This window comes from Heterocephalus glaber, unplaced genomic scaffold, assembly GCF_053883595.1.
Source record: "Heterocephalus glaber isolate CG9 unplaced genomic scaffold, H.glaber_assembly_v1.0 deba00001428, whole genome shotgun sequence".
Classification (NCBI taxonomy): Eukaryota; Metazoa; Chordata; class Mammalia; order Rodentia; family Bathyergidae; genus Heterocephalus; species Heterocephalus glaber.
In genome coordinates, this window is record NW_028258293.1 from 25,437,781 (window position 1) to 25,459,161 (window position 21,381).

General features: G+C 35.4%; 2 protein-coding genes and 1 pseudogene across 2 annotated transcripts; 1 reads left to right on the forward strand and 2 right to left on the reverse strand.

Annotated features, from left to right (window-relative positions):
- The first annotated feature begins 7,364 nt into the window (after positions 1-7,364).
- Positions 7,365-8,318, forward strand: LOC101704423 (olfactory receptor 52E2). Its single transcript, XM_013064954.2, has one exon. It carries the CDS (start codon positions 7,365-7,367, stop codon positions 8,316-8,318), a length of 954 nt encoding a protein of 317 aa, XP_012920408.1.
- A 4,409-nt stretch (positions 8,319-12,727) lies between these two features.
- LOC101704070 (olfactory receptor 52E4-like) lies at positions 12,728-13,684 on the reverse strand (annotated as a pseudogene).
- Positions 13,685-19,384: 5,700 nt separating this feature from the next.
- On the reverse strand, positions 19,385-20,506 carry Or52j3 (olfactory receptor family 52 subfamily J member 3). The gene has a single exon (XM_004863463.2). The coding sequence runs from the start codon at positions 20,321-20,323 to the stop codon at positions 19,385-19,387; it is 939 nt and encodes a 312-aa protein (XP_004863520.1). The 5' UTR covers positions 20,324-20,506.
- Positions 20,507-21,381: the final 875 nt, after the last annotated feature.

The following is a 21,381-nucleotide window of genomic DNA, read 5'->3' on the forward strand; positions in this document are numbered from 1 at the left end:
GTTGGTTGTTTGTGCTAGTTCATGGGCAACTGAGGTTTTGTTCATAAAATCTTTTCCTACACCGATGTCTTCAAGGGTTCTACCTAACCTCTGTTCCAACTGGTTCAGAGTTTCTATTTTAATATTTAGATCTTTAATCCATTTTGATTTTAGTTTAGTGCATGGTGAGAGATACAGGTCTACTTTTAATCTTTGGCAAGTTGAAACCCAATTTTTCCAGCACCATTTATTAAAGAGGCTATCTTTCCTCCAGTGAGAGTGTTTGTCTCCTTTATCAAAGATGAGATGGCTGAGTGTGTCTGGCGTTGTTTCTGCATCTTCTAATCTGTTCCACTGGTCCTCAGGTCTGTTTCTTTGCCAGTACCATGCTGTTTTTATCACAGTAGCTTTGTAGTAGAGTTGCAGGTTGGGGATTGTGATACCCCCTGCCATGTCTCTGTTACCTAGAATTGCTTTTGCTATTCTGGGTCTCTTCTTGTTCCAAATGAATTTTTGGATTGTTTTCTGAAGGTCTATGAAGTATGATGCTGGGATCTCAACTGGAATTGCATTAAATCTATATAGCGGTTTTGGAAGTATGGCCATTTTCACTATATTAATCCCTCCTACCAGGAGTAGGGGATATCTGTCCATTTTCTGATAACATCTTCAATCTCCCTTTTCAGAGTGCCATAGTTTTCAGAGAAGAGGTCTTTGATTTCTTTCATTAGGTTGATTCCTAGGTATTTCAGTTTTTTGGATGCTATTGTGAAAGGAATTATTTGCCCTATTTTTCTCTCAGTGAGTCTGTCATTGGTGTAGAGGAAAGCTATTGATTTTTGTGTGTTGACCTTGTAGCCAGCTACTTGTCTGAATTTAGTTATTAAGTCTAGAAGACTTTTGGTGGAGTTTTGGGGTCTTCTATATAGAGTATCATGTCATCTGCAAATAATGACAATTTGACTTCTTCATTTCCTATCTTTATTCCTTTTATTTCTTTCTCTTGTCTAATTGCTGTGGCTAATGTTTCCAGAACTATATTGAACAAGAGTGGTGATAGTGGGCATCCTTGTCTTGTTCCTGATTTTAGTGTGAAGGATTTCAATTTTTGACCCTTTAGTATGATATTGGCTGTTGGTTTTTCATAGATGGCTTCTATCAGTTTGAGGTAGAGACCATCTATTCCAAATTTTTGTAGGGTTTTTATCATAAATGCATGCTGGATTTTGTCAAATGCTTTTTCTGCATCTATGGAGATAATCATTTATTTTGTCCTTGGCTCTATTGATATAGTGTATTACATTGATTGATTTGCGTATACTGAACCATCCCTGCATCCCTGGGATGAATCCCACTTGATCAGGGTGTATGATCTTCTTGATGATCTTCTGCGTTCTGTTTGCCAGTATCTTATTAAGGATTTTTGCATCTATGTTCATTAGTGAGATTGTCCTATAGTTCTCCTTTTTGGTTGGGTCTTTCTCTGCTTTGGGGATCAAGGTGATGCTTGCTTCCAGGAATGAATTTGGGAGTATTGCTTCCCTTTCAATTTCATTGAAGAGTTTAAACAGTGGTGGCAGCAGTTCCTCTCTAAATGTCTTGTAGAATTCAGTAGTAAAGCCATCAGGGCCCGGGCTTTTCTTAGTTGATAAGTTTTTAACTACATTTTCAATTTCAGTGGTTGATATTGGGTTGTTCAGAATTTTTAGGTCTTCTTCATTCACCTTTGGTGATTCATATGTATCTAGGAATCTGTCCATTTCTTCTGTGTTGTGCATCTTATTGGTGTATAGGTTCTGGAAGTAGGTGTTGATGATCCTCTGGATTTCTGCTGGGTCTGTTGTAATTTCACCCTTTTCATTCCTAATTGCATGGATTTGGGCCTTTTCTTTCCTTTTTCTGACAAGGTTGGCTAAAAGTTTGTCAATTTTGTTGATTCTTTCAAAGAATCAACTCTTGGCTTCATTGATTTTTTTGTATCATTCTCTTAGTCTCCATTGCATTGATTTCTCCTCTGATCTTTATAATTTCCTCCCTTGTATGAGCTTTGGGATTGTCCTGCTCTTCTTTTTCTAGAAACTTGAGGTTCAGCATCAGGTTGTTTAATTGGGCTCGTTCTGTTTTCCTAATATGTGTATTCACTCCTATGAATTTCCCTTGTAAGACTGCTTTCATTGTGTCCCACAGATTCCGATATGTTGTATTGTCATTGTCATTTAATTGAAGGAACTGTCTGATTTCTTCTTTAATTTCCTCTGTGACCCATTGGTTATTCAGAAGTGTGTTGTTCAATTTCCACGTGTTTATGAAAGTTTTTGAGTTTCTTTTGCTATGGATCTCCAATTTCATCACACTATGGTCTGATAATATACAGGGGATAACTTCAATTCCTTTGCACTTACTTAAACATGTTCTTTGTGTGAGTATGTGGTCTATTTTAGAGAATGACCCATGTGCAGCTGAGAAGAATGTATATTCTAATTTTTGGGGGGTGAACACTCTGTAAACATCTGTTAAGTTCATTTGTTCAAGAGTTCGATTGAGTTCTAGTATTTCATTACTTATTTTTAGTCTAGTTGATCTATCTATTTGTGACAGTGGGGTATTGAGGTCCCTCACTACAATTGTATTAGTGCATATATGACTTTTTATGTCTGTTAGTATTTGTTTTATATAGTTGGGAGCACTAGTGTTTGGTGTATAGATATTTATGTTTGTCATCCCTTCCTCTTGGATTCTTCCCTTTACAAGGATGCAGTGTCCTTCTTCATCTCTCTTAATCAGTGTTGGTTTGGAATCTACTTGAGCTGCAAAGAGGATAGCTACCCCTCCTTTTTTTCAGGTTCCTGTCGCATGCAGTATTGTTTTCTACCCTTTAACTTTCAGTCTATGAGTTTCCTTTTGAATGAAGTGTGTTTCTTGTATGCAGCATATTGTTGGATTTTGCTTCTTGACCCATTCTGCCAGTCTATTTCTTTTGATTAGTGAATTGAGACCATTAACATTGATGGTTATAACTGAAACGTATTGACTTGTCATTGCCATGACTTTTTCTTTTTGTTGGGCTCTCCCCCTTTACATTTAATTTCTTGTCATGCCAGATGGGTTCATTCTGCTTTGCTTCCTGGGGTTGTGATCCTCAATGTCTGTTCCTAGGATATTGTGTCAAATTCTTTGGTGTGCTGGTTTGGTATTCATGAAGTTCCTAAGGTGCTCTTTGTCATGAAAGTATCTTATTTCTCCATCAATTTTGAAAGAAGATTTTGCAGGGTACATCAATCTGGGTTGGAGGCTGTTTTCTTTTAGGGCTTGGAATATGTTACTCCAAGCTCTTCTTGCCTTGATGGTTTGTGTTGAGAAGTCTGCTGTGATTCTGATGGGCTTTCCTTTGTATGTGATTTGTTTCTTTTCTCTGACTGCTTGTAGAACTTTGCTCTTATGTTGTGTTTCTGGAATCTTAACAATTATATGCCTATGTGTTGGGTTTTTTTTTATCAAGGCTATTTGGAGTCCTATGTGCCTCACTTATCTGTATTTCAAGCTCTTTTCTCCTGCTTGGGAAGTTTTCTGCCATTATTTCTGTGAAGAGATTTTTTTACGTCATCTGCACTCTCTCCTGTTTCTTCATTGAGCCCAATCAGTCTTATGTTATTCTTCTTTGCATCGTCAAGCAGCTGCTGGATTGATTTCTCATGGTTCCTTATAATTTTGAGGCAGTTTTTCTTTTCCTGGTCATTAATTGCAATCTTATCTTCTATATCTGAAATTCTGTCCTCACATTGGCTCATTCTGCTGTGTAAACTTTCAATGGAGTTTTTCATGTCCTGGAAATCTATTTGCATCTGTTTTATGGATTCCATTTGTTTCCTATGTTGGGATTCCATCATGTTCCTCAGCTCCTCTCTAGATTTATTAATCATGTCTTGCACTAGGGGCACAATTTCTCCTGTTATCTGAGAAATTATTTCTGATTTCATTCTTTCCAGATCCCCTTTTGTTGCCACTTCAGTGGGTCCAGGTGGTTGAGTGTCAGAGTGTTCCATCTCATTTCCCTTTGGGATTGCCATAGGTGATCTGGGAGTCTGGTTTTGAGACTTATTTATGTGTTTTCTCATTTCGACTGGGGTGGGGGGCTGTTAGCCCTTGCACGGATTACCTCCTCTGAACTGGGAGAGGTGGGACAGGGGCCGGGAGCAGCAGTAGGGATGGTGACCCAAAAGCCCTTTCCTGTGGGCTGGGAGCAGCAGGAGGGATGGTGGCCGGGAAACCCCTTCCTCTGGACCAGGATCAGTGGGAAGGTGGCTCAGAAGCCCCTTCCTCTGGGCCAGGATCAGTGGGATAGGAGGTGGCCCAAAAGTCCTTTCCTCTGGGCTGGGAGCAGCAGGAGAGATAGTGACAAGGAAGCCCCTTCCTCTGGACCAGGAGCAGTGGGACAGCTGCTCAGAAGCCCCTACTTCTGGGCTGGGAGCAACAGGACTCAGTACCTTGGTCTGGTGGTCTGGTATCCTCTGCGTCTTTGTAGTGTGGAACCAGGTGGCTGCCTGTCTGCAGTGGGGTGATTCGGTGTCTTCTGCGCAACTCGGGACCTTGGTAGGGCGTGCACAGACCCGTGTGTCTGCAGCAGGCTGATTCAGCATGTTCCATCAATAGGATCTTGTTATTGTACTGATTAACATTTTTCTGATTCTACTGTTGCACACTTTTCCTTGTGCTGTACTGGCTATTTATCATCTTCTTATGTGGTCTTTTTAATTGGATTGTCTATTGATGAGCTTTAAGAGTTCTTTATATATTCTGGTCATAGGGTATATGTATTATAAATATGTTCTGATTAAGAACTACTTGTCATTTTCTTTAAAATGTCTTTGAAAGTTCTGAATTTTGATGGAATCTCATTTATCAATTTCCCTTTTATACATTATGTTTTTTGTATCCTAGGAAATTCTTGCCTACCCTAAATTCATGCACATTTTCTCGTATAATTTCTTGTTAAAGTTTTATAGTCTTAGTCTTTCATATCTAGGTTAATAGATCCTTCCAAGTTATTTTTATTTATGGAAATAAACGGTTGAGGTTAATTTTTTACATACAGATACCAGGTGTTCTAGTACGATTTATTGAAAACATTATCTTTTCCTCTGCTCTTGAGTTGAGGTTATGTTTTATCAAATGTTAATGTTAAATAATCTTACAAAAATCAGTGGTTGTATTTCTAGATTCTCTGTTTTATTCCATTGATCTATATGTCTTTACTTTTGCCAACATTGCCTTATAGCATTAGAAGAAGTTTTAAAAGTAGGTAACAAATGTTTTCCAACACTGTTATTTTTTTCTCTTTTTACTTTTCCAGGTCCTTTCTAATCCTACATAACTTTTAAATTTCAATATCCACTTCTCCATTTATGCAAGAATACATAGATCTGAATTTCTATGTATACCTGTGGTTTTTAATCCTGCTAAATTCAAATACAAGTTCTAGGGGCTCCTAGAGATTTCTGAGTATTTTCTCTGTAGATGATCATTTCATCTACATCTAAAGATTTTACTTCTACCTTGCCAATCCTATGCTATTTGTTTATTTTTACTGCCTAACTATTTTGATTTAGGCCTATATTTCAACCTTTAATGGACAGATGAAGATTAAGCATATCTGCCCTTGTTCCCCACCTTAGAGAGGAAGCATTGTATTTTCTCCATTCATATAAGGCATTTTTCCTGGAAGTATGGAGTACATGTCTTTTATCTGTTGAGAAGGTCCTGTTCTAGTTCTAGTCTCCTGATAACTTTTACCATGAACAGCTGTAGAATTTAGTCCAATAATTTAGTTCGATACTTTTTCTGCAACTAGTGACAGGATCATATGGCTTTTTCCTTTCCTTTGTTAAAATGATGCCTTATAGGGGTGCATCTTCCAATGCTGAACTAACACTGCGATCCCTATAATAAAACCACTTACTACGTACTGCCACATCTGCCTTCTAATAGTTTGTTTTGCTAAACAAATTTTTATTTATGTTCATACTTTTCTATTCTATTATCTTTATCCAGTTTTAGTATTAGCACAGTGCTAATTTCCTAAAATGAGGGGAGAAGTGTTCCTTCTTTTTCTGCTTTTAATGTTTGATATAATTTATCAGTTAAAATGGATATGAGCCTGTTGTTGTCATATAGGTAGATTTTCAAGCTAGGAATATACTTTCTTTCAGTTTCATTACTTTGTCTTCCAAGGTACTTCATAGAAGTTATCAAATTTATTTCCAAAAAGATTTTTGTAATATGCTTTCTATATATTTTTAAATTCTGTAAAATCTGTGGCAATGTCCTCTAAATCTTGATCTTGTTATTCTTTAAAAATGTATGATTGATATTGTGTAATAGGAAGAAAAGTTCTAAAGGAGTAGGGGAAGTGGGAGTAGTAGGGGAAAGGAAAGAAGGGAAAAGAAAAAAATATGAGAAAAAGAAAAAATGGAAACAAACTTTTTGCAAATAGGGAAGGGTGGAGGAGGTGAAGGGAGGGCAGGGTAGTGGGGAAAAAATAAGAACCAAGATACGTCATGTAAATGTTCAAGATCCTAATGATCTTGTACAATTAACTGTATTAAATTAAGTTAATTAAATTGTACATTGTAACTGTATTTTATACCTAAAATGTAACAATGAACTTTATGGAAAATAAAAGAAATGATTTTAGCACGGTCTAATATGAATCCATGTAAATACTTCACTATTGTTCAATCACGTTTTAAGATTATATGCCTAAATACTAACAATGCAATTTTAACACCCCAAGATGATTTTTAATATTTTGGCATAAATGTTATGTGTGGTTATTGAATAGATATTAATGAACCATCTTGTGGGTTGCTTTACATATTGCCTTTCAAACAACAAGAATCAATTTAGAATATTATGATAATCATAAGCTAGCAGAAACCTACATTGGTCAAAATTCAATGAGGCTCTCTTGGTGATGATAGTGATCATAAGAGAAGATAGTTAATGAAGAGAGTATTACAAAAAATAATTTTATATTGGCCAACTATTGATAAGCTATCAAAGAAAACGATATTAGCAAAGCTGTAAGTAACATGCAGCACATTTTTAAATTTCAATTTAGTCTGTAATTTCCTTCAGGGACTTACCCTTGAGATTTCGCTTACCACTCTCTACACAGTGCATTTCAGGCAGGTGCACTGCCACTGAGCTACATCCCCGGCCCTTGTACACAATGCATTTCAAATGGATGGAATTACTTGCAGAAGAGCATATATAAAATTTTACAGTGTTACTTTGTCTTTAGGTTTAGCTGCAGAAAACTGAACAGGGACCTCCAGACTGGATAAGTATATATTTCTGAAGACTGAGTGGATGCCTTATGAATCAGGATGCTCTCTCCCAATGATACTCCATCTCACCCATCCTCCTTCTTGTTGCTGGGGATCCCAGGTCTAGAAACTCTTCACATCTGGATCGGTTTTCCCTTTTGTGCTGTATACATGATCGCACTCATAGGGAACTTCACTATTCTGCTGGTAATCAAGGCTGAGAACAGTCTGCATCAGCCCATGTTTTACTTCTTGGCCATGTTGGCTACCATTGACTTGGGCCTCTCTACTGCTACCATCCCTAAAATGCTTGGGATCTTCTGGATTAATCTCAGAGAGATCATCTTTGAAGACTGTCTCACTCAAATGTTCTTCATCCACAAATTAACAGTTATGGAATCCACTGTCCTCCTAGCAATGGCTTATGACCGCTATGTGGCCATCTGCAATCCACTCCAGTACAACATCATGCTCACCAACAAGGTTGTTTCTCTGATTGGTCTTGGTGTGTTAGGGAGGGCAATTATTTTTGTCATTCCACTTGTGTTTCTAATTATGCGATTGCCCTTCTGTGGGAATCATGTCATTCCCCACACTTACTGCGAGCACATGGGACTTGCTCGTCTATCTTGTGGCAGTATCAAGATCAATATCATTTATGGCTTATGCGGCATATGTAATCTTCTGTTTGACATCATAGCCATTGCCTTTTCATACATACAGATACTTCGAGTTGTTTTCCAATTCCCATCTCAGGAAGCCCGACTCAAGTCCCTCAGCACGTGTGGGTCTCACGTGTGTGTCATCCTTGCCTTCTACACACCAGCTCTCTTTTCCTTCATGACACATCGCTTCGGCAGAAATGTTCCCCGCTATATTCATATACTCCTGGCTAATCTTTACGTTGTAGTGCCACCAATGCTCAATCCTATCATCTATGGGGTCAGAACCAAACAGATCTATGATCGTGTGAAGAAAACACTGTTGCAGAGACACATCATGGAAAAGGAATAGCACCTAATACATATAGACTCTATATGCAATTTTATGAAAGTTCGATCAGAAGAATGCATCATTATGAAAATTACGTTTCAATATGTGGCTGTATTGGCTCTCTTGGAATATTAAAGAGTGCTGAATTCCCCATTGCTTTTCATATCACTTCTCAGCATCTCTTTCTGGGTTCTTGCTCTGTCCCCTCAATCCTCTCATGATTTTGTTTTAGCAGGTTATGAAAATTTTCTCTGTTCTTTGCGACATCTGATTGATACTTTTAAATCAGATTTTAACATGTACATTGTTAGAATAATTGATATTTCTTGGAGTATCTTTCTTCACTCAATATAACTATATTTACTTTCTAAGTATTTGTCTTCATAATTGCAGGATGCTCAGAATAAAACTGTGAGTCTTCCACTGTCTCCGACTTTAAGTAATTGACAGAATTTAAAACTAGTCATCGAACTCACCCTAGAACTATCTATCTTTGTTGTTGTTGTTGTTGTTGTTAGCCAGAAACAAGTTTATTCCAGAGAAACTCCACACAGGCTATTATAGAATACCTTAACCCATCACATTGTAATAATACAGACAAAAGGCCTAAAATGAGAGCTACACAGGCATGTAAGAACAAGACAGGCATGTTGAATGCTGTTGTGCATGTGCCAGCATCTTAGAACTGAAGGTAAATTATTCTTATGGCCACTGTTGCCTACCTTGGACTTCAGGGGGGATCACATTTCAGAATTAGAAATGTGCTTCAATAGATAAAACGGAAATAAGTGGATTTATTCATATTATTACAATATAGATGTATGTCTGCTTTCAAGTATCATACAATTTCTATTTATAGAAATCTGAAACTTTAATACAAGTTTACTATTAAATTCATGCACACTTAACACAATTACTGTATTTTTTTCTCTTCAGACTATTATCTTTTATGTACTGTCATATAATTCAACCTGAGTGTGGGTCTTTCATAACAATAATTTTCTCTATGGATTATATTGCTGTTATTGCCACATGACACATTTATTTTGATTTTATACATGTGTTTATGATAACTCTAACCATTACCTTCCAGGTATCTATGCAACTTGAAAAGTTCTAATATAAATTGTGTGTTATACCCAAGTTTGTTAAAAGCAATCTTATAAGAATTTAAGTCTATTTACCAATTTTCTGGTTTATAGACTATTATTGATAAAATTTACTTCTCCAAATATACTTTCAATGATTCTTATATAGTTATGCATTTACGGAAGTAACTCATTGCTATCCTGAGTTCAATCATTAATTACCACAAAAAAAGTTCTTAGAAATTTACTGGAAATTTTTAATTGTTAGAAATTTCATTTGTTATTCATTCTTACTTTCATCAACAAAATGTATCTGTTATTTTACTCATGTCAGAAAATAAACTTACATACTTCTTTTGATATAATTTTGTTTGAGGTGAATTTCCTCAGTGTTTCTTTTCATTTTATTTTAATTTTTAATTTTATTTTATGGTTCAAGGTTATAAAATTCTAAAGCAGCTTTTATTTCCTTTTCAGTCTTTTGGGAAGCATTCTGCCTTCTAATTTGCACCTAAGATGTCAATGTAACCTTGTTGTTTTAGAGATATTATATTTATTCTCTTTCTTTGCATTTATAATTTTCTCTTTGGAGTAGCTTTGTTTAAATTCTTCCTATACAAATCTTCAACTTGACTTATTTTATTAATTTTGCATATTGTTTGCAATTTATTTATCAAATATTTTACCTGTTTGGTTCTTTATCCTCATTCCCATTTAACTTCCAATTTTTTAAACCTCCAATGTTTTAAAATTCCCATACTTCTTTTCTCTGTTCTTCTAGAGATTTTTATTTTATTCCTCATATTCTATTTTGCTATTTTTGTCATCTGTGTTTAATTTGTCTTAAATCCTTCTGTTTTTATTTTAGGAAACTTCATTTTACTCATAGGTTTCAATATAATACTCCCTTTACTTTTTTTCTATAGTATTCACATATCTCCAAATAATTTCAGTCTTATTATATATACTTACATATGTAAGAGGTAAAAATCTGTTTTTATTTGTTCTGTTATCTGTATGACCTAAGGATATAATCATCTCATATATGGATTCTCTTCTTGGCTTATTCTCATTATAATTATTATGTTTTGTATCCTTTTTTGGCCAATTGTCTTCTGTAATAATGTGAGACATTGTGTGTTAAAAATCTAGACATTATTTGAGCATCTGGGGATGTTTTATTTTTTCACAACTGTTCCTACTTTCCCATGGAAGACCAGAAGAGTCAGCATTCCTGAATCATTTCAGTCACGGCAGGGCCTGGACTAGTTTTACTTCATCCTTGCTCCTATCATTTATGTCTTCAGGGTTGCAGGGCAATATCCATATTACTTCCCAGAATCCCCCTTGTGGACAGATTCTGGTATCCAGTGTTAATCTTCACTATCCAATAAATATGTACAATTTTAATAAGCCTTTAATCTTCTCATCTCCTCTTCCATAATTGATAATTTCCTCTAGAGAAGAAAGACCTTATATTCTAGATTAATCTTTTGTAACAACTTTATTATTCTCAGATAATTTTCATTTCTTCTTAAGAAATTTTTATTTTGACTTTCCAATTTCTGTTCGAGTAAATGTTGACTCTACTTTTCTAACTTACCACTACTCAATTACACCTCTAGTATAAAATCAACATCACAGATATGGACACTTAGCAGACCTAGAGTTTTAACTTGCAATATAATTCTGAATCTGCAGTAACATGACTTTCCCCTTTAATTTGTCAACCATATAGTAGTGGTATCATGAATTAATCAGTATCTAAGAAAATTAATTATTTTCCTTATCTTCTATATGACTGCAATATTTATGAAAATGTATTTGAAAGTAAGAATAACATAGCTAAATTTCTAAAAATAATATGGAGACTAAAGCGATATGAGATCACAGATAGGTAATTACTATTTGTGTAAAGTTAAAATTCTTTACCATGAAACAAGCTTCTCATCATGACACAATTTTTTCATCTCTGTTATTCGTTGAAATCTTTGCCAAAGACATTATCACCTATGTAAATTTTTTCAAAAATTTCGAGAGCTCTCAAGAATCCTCATTTCTCTTTTTGTGGAATGTTATCTTACATAATATGCCATCCCATAACAAAGCCCTAACTCATTTGATTCATCTTACTTAGTTAATTTATATTTTACTTACTATTATTTCTTAACTCACAATCCATTATAGCTTGTCTATAGTGCATGTTTGCAAAATCAGTAAACACTGCACATTTTTTAAAAAGGCAGAGTGACATGGTCATCACTGTAGCCCAAGAATTTAGTATTTACTAATTAAGAAAATAGACTCTTAGTAGAAGGTTGTGGGGTATCCAATCTGTGACCTTTTGGTTTTTTTAATTTTTTGCCCCAGTTTTAAAATGTTATATTAAAAATATAAAAAATAAAGGAAGTTTTGTTAACTTACATATAGTAACTATGTGATATAATCCTACATGTGGCTCAAGAGGGTTAAAGAAAAAGCAGGATGCAGGCGTTTTTTAAATGCTTGGAAGAAGGAGAGAGAGAAGGATGAGGAGGGGAAAAAAGAGAGAGGAGGAGGAAGACAAGAACTGTGAGAAATTAAATAATTTAGCACAACCTAGTGAGTTCACATTTGCAAATGTAAAATAACACATAAAATACATATAAAGAAAAAGATAAATAAAATGTTGATCTGGGCAAAATCAAAATGTGAAGAATTGGATAAGAGTAGAAGACAGAAAGCAGCCCTGCCTGCTTGAACAAGGAAGGAGGCTCAGTACCAACACCTCCAGGACAGGTTGCAGGTTTCCTGTTGTTTTAGTTCGTTCTTTGTTCACACTACACTAGAGCCAAATGTCCTCTTGCTTCTAAAATGTTGTTTCTACATCAGTTTGGTTCTATAATCAACTAGGTTTAAGAATTTTTTTCACTTTTGTGATATATAATATTTTTAAATTTATGTAGGAAAAGAAGAATATACTCTCCATAAATGGAGATCATAGACTAAAACAGACTTACTTATACTATCACAATGGAAAATTAATGCTCTTTGTAACAGATGAGTAGAAAAAAATTCTGCCAGTGTGGGAAACAAAACTAGATGCAGATAGAATGATTAATGTACAAAGAATCAGAGTTACAGAATGTCCTATCTTGTATCCAACTATTGTCCTGATGACGTGAAGCATATTACATAGTTAAAGATATCAGTGTTGGTCTCATTCTCTGAGTGACCAAAAGCATCCCAAGGAAGAAGTCAAAGAAATTTTCATCTTAGATAACAAATCAAGCATAAGTCATTTGGCCCAAGCAAGTTTAGATTAATTGTAATATATAAAAGCTAGGGTTCTCCACATTGCCCTTATTTCTGGATGAATATTCTGAGCACTCTTTCACAAATCCACTTGACCCTGACTCTGTATATGACAGTGTTGAGTATCGGTGGAGTAACTACATACAAATTGGCCAGAAGAATGTGACTGCAGTAGGGGATATTTTGACCAAAATGGTGGGTTGGTGTGTAAAAGGCCAAAACTACAGAGACATGTGAACCATAGATACTGAGAGATTTGAGCTCACTTTATGTGAAGGGAGACAGAAAACAGCATGGAGAATTTGGACATAGGATAGAGGGATGGCCATGATGTCACAATCCAGTACAGCAGTAGTCCACAGGCCATATATGATATTTTCCCTGATACTTGCATGGGCAAGAAGAGCAAGACCTGTGTGCTCACAATACATGTGTAGGATGATGTGATGCCCACAGTAGGGCAATTGCAAGATTAGAAATACAAATGCAAACACAGCGAGGAACGATCTCCCAATCACTTCAAAACCAATTAGAGCAACTGTCTTGTTAGTAAAGAGTGTACTATAATGGAGAGGGTTATAAATAGCTACATAGCAATCATACGCCATGGCAAGAAAGAGTACTGGCTCCATGCCAGTAAAGATATGAATGAAAAACATCCGAGAGAGGTATGCACCAAAAGTTATGCCCTTCAGGGTAAACCAGAATAGGCCCAGTATTTTAGGAAGAGTAGCTGTGGATAATCCCAGGTCAATGCTAGTCAGCATAACCAGGAAGTAGAACATGGGCTGGTAGAGTGCAGTCAGTCAGGATCATAGACAAGATAGTGAAGTTTTCCATGAGTGCAGTCAGATACACAGCACAAAAGGGAAATCCAATCCAGATGTGGATGCTTTCTATTCCTGGGATTCCCAGCAGCAAGAATGTGGGTGGGTGGAAATGGATGTCATTATAAAGGAACACTTTGCTGCTCTGGTCATATGAGTGTGTTCCTTGTAGATGCATGGTGACCCATAATGGAAGGTCTCAGTCTGTTACTTTGTTGCTTTATAAAACTGGTGAAAAAACATGGACATATGTTACCTGTCTATCCCATTATCCAAACAGTAAAGTCAATTCCCTAGTAAATTATGTGGCACCCGGGTGTGCACAATTTTGTATATTATTCTAGAGAAAAGAGATATTAAGAAGACTATAGGGATAATAGGTGAGTTTCACATGTAGAAGGACCCCAAATAAATTATCTAGATACTGATTCCTCAATACCCCTGAAAATGTTGTTGATTAAAAAATAAGGAAAAGCTGAGAAACTTTTATAGTTAAAAGTTGCTTATGAGGCATGATGATTGAATCATAAAGGCCAATCTAAAGAAATCTAAATATGTGTGGCCTTTAGTTAATATTACTTATTATATCAATATAAAATACATTATCCCATTTTCCTGTCAATTGTTATTCTTCATAGGTTGATAACAACTGACATGTATGTCTTTAATTTCTCATATGTATACTTGGAATGGTTAACAATAATTAGGAAAGAAGTAGGGAAATTGTAGTGCAAATAAACTCAGAAATACCCTCATGTAGTCAGAAAAAAAAGGAGGAAATAAAAGCCTTAAATGTGGAAAGGCAAAAAGAATTTGGGTAATGTATTCCTTACATTTTAATTATCTTTAGAATTGTATTTTATGAAATCAATTTAGATTATATTCACAGGCTATTTAACCTGATTTCTAGAGAGTGAGCCTTTTAATGCTAAAGAAACTCTCTTCTCTATAACTGTTCACCTAAAGTTAGTACTGAGAATAACACAATGGTTGAAGAAATTTTAAATTCATACATTAAAGGGACTTTGAAAAAAACTTAAAAGTTACTCAAGTTATTAATTATTTTAACTGTGATCTTGTATTCTGCTTTTGAAGTAATAAATCAAAGTACTCTTTTTATAAAACATAATGAAATTTAGCTTAAATGATACAGAACGTTTTCTAAGGGAGTCAAAACTCTTGAATGAAAAATACAATGAATGAGGAAGACCCAAAATCCACTGCCTAACTTCGGAATATTAGGTAAGAATGGGAGAATTTTTGTGGTCACATAAAATAACATTTTAGACACAGAAAATAGAAACTAAAAATTCTAGGCCTTAAAAAAGTAATCTACATGCAAACACTGTATAAGGAAATCCATTACAGAAATCTTGTAACTTCTGAGTACATAGCACAAATATGTTTTTCTACTTTCTGCTCATGTAAACTTTTAGTAGTGCCACACTCTTCTTCTTCTTTTTTTCTTTTTTCTTTTGGTACCTGGGATTGAACTTGAGTCCTTGTGCTTGTGCAGCAGGCAGCAAAATAACTGAGCTAAATCCTCAGCCCTGAAGGGACACACTCTTGTTCAGCATGAGGTTGATCGGAAAAGCACTGGATTATCTTTTAATCGCCCCATGCTCAGAATGGAGAGTACACATGTATAGTTTCTTTTTTTTATTTTAATGTCATCCTTGTAGGACACAATGAACAAATCTTCCTCATTTGAAATATTTGATCTCATAATTGTTGAAAAGATAAAAATGCAACAGAAATTATTGGTGACATTTTTGTTATTGTAAGTATAAAATATCTATCATGTCACAAGCCCAGGCTCAGTCCCTCTGCTCCCTTCAGGTTTATGACATTTATACTTCTCTCCTTTCTTTCACTCTGCCTGTGGGCTTAGAAAAAGTATAGTGGACTAACTATCTTCTGTACCATGAGCAGTTTTGAACCTGTCTTGTCCTCTGTGAACTATTATATATCCAAAAAAGAAATTTAAATTTTGCCGGTAGCTGTTGCTCTCCAAAGGGAACCTTCCAAATTAAACTCCTTGAGGCCATATTTGAGAAGGACAAGAAGGCCCAGGAGTTCTTATTTTGATCCATGCCCTAAGCTAAATAGAGAAATCCATCAGGGATTTCTATACTCCTCTAAGGGTCGGGAGGTAAACGATTCATTATCCATGATGTGCACTTAAGGCTCTGTGAGCCAACTGTGTCCTTGCCTAAAAGATAGGGTAGAGATGGGATATTAGATTGACCTGAACACAAAAAGAGTCTTTGTGTTCATGGAACTGGTCAAATTATGATTGTGGTAGTGCATACGCAAGCCTTAATAGGAGATAAAATTCCATAAAACTTTGCTCATACACACATGCACACACATGTACACAAGTCAAAGTAAAACAGCAAAAATATAAAGAAGATAGATGGATCATATTGATAACCATGTCTTGATTATGACATTATGATATACCATCATTTGGATAAACTGGAGAAGTATACAGTAATTTCTTTTGGTTACAACTGTGTGTAAATCTGTAATAATCTAAATCAAAATTCTTTAGGTAAATAAAATACTATTCCTTCTTTAAAACTGATGTTATGTATATAGTTATAATTATTTCCATGAATGTTTGGGACAAATATTCTACTCCCCAATATACAAGCAAATTTGGGGGTTATTGTTCTTGGTGTTGTTCATGTTGTTGTTGTTTTGGGGAGGGGTATGGTACTGAGGGTTGAGCCCAGGGTCTCAAACATGCTTAGTAAGAGCTCAACCCCTGAGCTACCTCACAAGCCCTCATAATGCAATGTGATGAACAACTCAAAGATCTGCCTTTTCTTTTCTTGAATGCTTAGAAAACTGAGTTCCAGAATCAAGTTTTATGAAACATGGCTGGCTCAGTACAAAAACAGATAACGGTGATCAGACATAAAATATTCTCAGAGGTTCCGTTAGGTATAAGACACACACACACACACACACACACACACACACACACACAAAAGCCAACAAGATCATGTACTCTCTGCCTTTTTGCCTATCTGGCTTGGACTTGAATGAAGTTAATTTATTCAAAAAATATCATAATATACCCAATACCTCCTAAAATAGACTTCTATAATTTTTTGAAAAGGCCAAAACAACAATAGTACATTTCTTTTTTTTTTTTTGGTACTGGGGATCGAACTCAGGACCTTGGGCTTGAGAGGCAGACACCGGAACCACTGAGCTAAATCACCAGCCCAATAGTACATTTCTTAAAGATCAATTTTTCTTATTCTTTATTATGTATGAGAAAAATCCAAAAATGGACATTACATCATGGAATATTAGTCAGCAATAAAATTTAAAATCTATTTGCTACAACATAGATGCGCCTGAAGGATATTTTGTTAAGTGAATCAACCCAGGTACAGAAAGACAAAAACCAAATGATATTCATACAAAGAATTTTTTAAAATGGTACTTTCATACAAATGTAGAGTAGAATGATGGTTACAAGGGATTGGAGCAGTTTGGAGAGAGCGTTAGAGATATGTTGGTCAACAAAATCTCAGGAGGAATAATTTCAAGAGAGTCATTGTACAACATGGTGACTGTAATTAATACCAACTTATTGTGTTCTTGAAAAATGCTAGAAAGAGGATATTAAGTATTCTCACCACAAAACTGATAAAAAGTATGAGGTAATATGTACTTTATTTAGCCAGATGAAGTCATTGAAAAAAAATTATATATATATAAACATTGTGATTCAAAACATTATAACGAACAAGATACACACAATTTCAACTGTTGGTTTTAAAAACTGTATAGCTCTATTACAAACACATCCTAGTGTTCCTTTATAATTTTCTCCTGTGGTCCATCACCATTCCATGCTCAAGTCAATCATGTGCTTTTGGTAACATTACATCAGTTTAACTTTTCTGTAATTTACATAAAGGAAAACATATAGTATTGTATTGATATTTAATTTACATATAATTAAATCCATTAGCTTATAAAATTCAGTGATTTTTAGCTTATTCCCAGAGCTGTGAAACATTAAACTACAAAATTTCACATTGTCATGACCTTTAAAAGAAACCCTATACTCTTTGGCAATAAATTCCTGTTTCAACATCCACAGAGCCAGTGACAACCTTCAATTGACATTCTGTCCCCATGGACTTGCCTATTCTGGACATTTCATACAAATGAAATCATATAATTTGTGGCTATGGTGTCTATTTTCTTTCATTTACATTAATGTTTTCAAGGTCTACTCATGTCATAGCATGTAACAACATTTAATGTCTTTTTATGATAAAATAACATTCCATTTCTATGAATACAAAGCATTTTGTTTACCCATTTATCAGTGGATGGATGTTTGAGTTGTTTCCACTTTAATGGTATTCTAAATAATACTTTTATGACAAAGTATACCACATTTTTATGCACATGTTTTAAATTTCATTAATATGTAACTCAAAGTGGACACACAAGGCTCTATGATAAATCTATATTTTCCATATTGGATGAATCATTTCACAATCGCCTTATCATTGACTAAGGATTTGAATTCTCCACATTGTCAACAAAGCTTGTTACTCCCTATGATTTTTAAAAATATTCTAGTGTTTGCAAAATATCATCTAATTGGAATTTTATTCTGAAATCTTCTAATGAGTAAATATATTGAGCATCTCTTTATGTACTTTTGGGTTATTTCTTTATCTTCTTTGGGGAAATTTCTCTTCAATACGTTTGCCCATTTAATTGCATTATTGTCGTTTACTTTTGAGTTGTAAGAATTTTTCATATGTTCTGGATACGAATCATTTAAGACACATGATATGTAAGCATTTTTCCAAAGTAGGGTGTACTTTTGATTATTTATTTATATTTTAAGATACACTAAAATTAAAATTATATACTTTTATACTATAGACTTTAATATTATTTTACAAATATAAGCTGTACAGCTATTAAATCTAACTAATAAACTTATCTGGCATCTCATATATTTATCATTTTATTGTAAGAAAATCAATATCTAACTTCTTAGCAAATAAGAAAATTTTTTAAAATTAATTTTATTGGTACATTTTAGGTATACAATATAATGGCATTTATCATTGGAAATTTGCACCTTTACATAATCTTTTGGTTCTTATTTTTCCCCATTCCCCTGCCCTCCCTTCAACCCCTCCATCCTCCCTATTTACAAAGACTTTGTTTCCATTTTTTCATTTTCTCATATGAATTCCATTCCCTTCTTTCCTTTCCCCTACCCCTCCCACTTCCCCTTCCCTTTGCCCCTTTTCTTCCTATTTCGCATTATCTATTATACCTTTTAGTCCTTATTTACACTTTCAGTTTTCACACTAGGGAAACTATTCAGTATTTACACATGTGTGTCCTATTTATTTCACTTAAGAATATCACCTCAATGTGCATGCATTTAGCTATATATGTCACTAGTTTCTCATTCTTTATGGCTATGTAATACTCCATTTGGTGAAAAACCACATTTTCTTTATCCAGTCTCCAGTTGATGGGCAATTGGGTTGTTTCCAACTTTTAGCTATCCGGAATTGTGCTTCTATAAAGAGAAAAAAAAGCTATCAAGGGTTCTTCATGACTTCATATAAGCAGAAATCACCAAGCTTTGTTTCAGGATTTTCCTTTCAAGATAGCTCATCCATCTTTGAATTTGAGGTAAAACGATATCTTACAGTCTCTAAATCATTTAGTGCACAGGAGTGTACAAACTTGAATTGCAAATTTGCAGAAAGAAAGCAAAAAGGTAGGATAGTATACAGAAGGTTTTCTTTAAGCCAAGCACATATGAGTCTTCCTAGAGGATTAAAATCCTTAGAAACAGAACACAAGAGTCTTATCTTCTATTACGCACAATGAGCACTCTGTCTCTTAACTGTTTGGTTCTCACACCATAAATGATGGGATTTAGTAAAGGTGGAATAACCAAATAGAGGTTGGCAACAAGAATGTGAACGTAGTGTGGGATGCTGTGTCCAAATCGATGAGTGAGGAAAGAAAAGACTGAAGGGATATAGAAAACACAGAGAACTGTAACATGAGAGCCACATGTGCTGAGGGCTTTTGCCCGTGCATACTGTGATGGGAGGTGGAAGACAGCACGGAGAATGTAAACATAGGAGATGCCAATAACCACAAGATTCAGAAGAAACAGTGAGACCACAAAGAGTCCATAGATAGCATTGATGCGAATATTTCCACAGGATAACTTTGCAATGCCCATATGCTCACAGTAGGTATGGGCTATGGTATGTGCATGGCAAAAAGGAAGCCGGTAGATGAGATAGATCAAGGGAAGTAAGAACAAAGTTGGACGAATTACAATCCAGAAACCAATGCCCACCAGCACCCTAGATGTCAAGATGGTTGTGTAGTGCAGTGGAGCACAGATGGCCACATACCTGTCAAAGGCCATGGCCATGAGGACTTCAGCCTCCATGCCGGTGAAGGCATGGATGAAAAACATCTGAGCCACACAACCTCCAAAGGTCATGTTGTGAGCATCAAACCAGAAGATGCCCAGCATGTGGGGCACAGAGGTGGTAGAAAGAGCCAAATCAATTGTTGAAAGGATAGCCAGAAAGTAGAACATGGGCTCTCGGAGGGACTGCTCTGTCTTGATGACTATCAAAATTGTGGCATTCCCCATTAAAACCACAATGTAAATAGAACAGAAGGGCAGAGAAAGCCAGCTATGGACTTTTTCCAGACCTGGAATTCCAATGAGGAAAAATGTTGCTGGGTGAAATATGCTCCGGTTGTAGTGGTATAACATTCTGTGGTCGTCAGAGGAAATGAAAGTCTTCCTCCTGGATTTGTGGGATGGAGGAAGAGAGAGAGAGAGACCAAGAGACAGAAATCAGTGAAGGAAGAAGGAAGGGGGAAGGTGGTATATTAAGTTGCTAGCTGTGAGTTTCAGCAGTGTTGAAGTCACTTTACTATGAAAATAAGTCTCTTAACGAAGCCCATCATGTGAAACATCCTCTTAACCATTTCATTTGTTCAAGACATGGTTGTATTCTGAGTTTTCCTTCTTCATGCCGGTAGTCTTCTAATCCTGAAATGAAGGTTCACAATAAAATCAATCCATATTTCCAATAATTAAACTTCCTATTCTTTTTGGAGCTCAGTGGAATATGATTGAAATCTAGTAATCCAATCATCAGTGAGAGACTCTGGAACCATAAACCCCATACATAGAGGAAAGTGAATAGAATAGGAAGAAAGTTTAAAATGGCTTTAAATAATTCCTAATTAAAATAACTCACAAATCCAGGGATATAGGCACTCTTATACCCAGAAACCTAAATTCTTCTAACTCCTCATTAACTAACATAAAGAAACATTTATATAAACCTTGACCCAAGTCCAATACCTTCTCACAACACTGAAGCATAAAATAACCAACAGCCAGATGTTCTCAGGCAAGAACTGGTTCCTTGAAAATCCTGCCTGGTGGAAATAGCAGTTGCTCATGACTTACCAGCTGCACAGAGGATCAGTTAGGAAATGGGTAAGATAAGCTAATGACACTGCCTCTCTATCCACTACCCACACCACATTAGGCATCTCTGAACGTGTGTTCATTTCACCTAAGCCAGGAAGTCAGTGCTTACTTGGTCACTTCTCTCACCAATTCAAGACACTGGAAAGCTGGGTAGAGTAAAAACCAGACAACCTCAGGTTGTTGTGGTATGATAGGAAGTATCTTTTGTAGTTCTATTGAATTGCAATGCTTTGGTGGAGAAGAATCAACTTGTGTAATAGCCTGAAGGGAACAAAGAAAGATACTTAAATTATTCCTTCAAAAGGCTACAAATGAACCATGCTACT

Excerpts from the sequence above, each read along its gene's own strand:
- LOC101704423 (XM_013064954.2), top strand. The coding sequence starts at position 7,365 with ATGCTCTCTCCCAATGATACTCCATCTCACCCATCCTCCTTCTTGTTG.
- Or52j3 (XM_004863463.2), bottom strand. The coding sequence starts at position 20,323 with ATGTTATACCACTACAACCGGAGCATATTTCACCCAGCAACATTTTTC.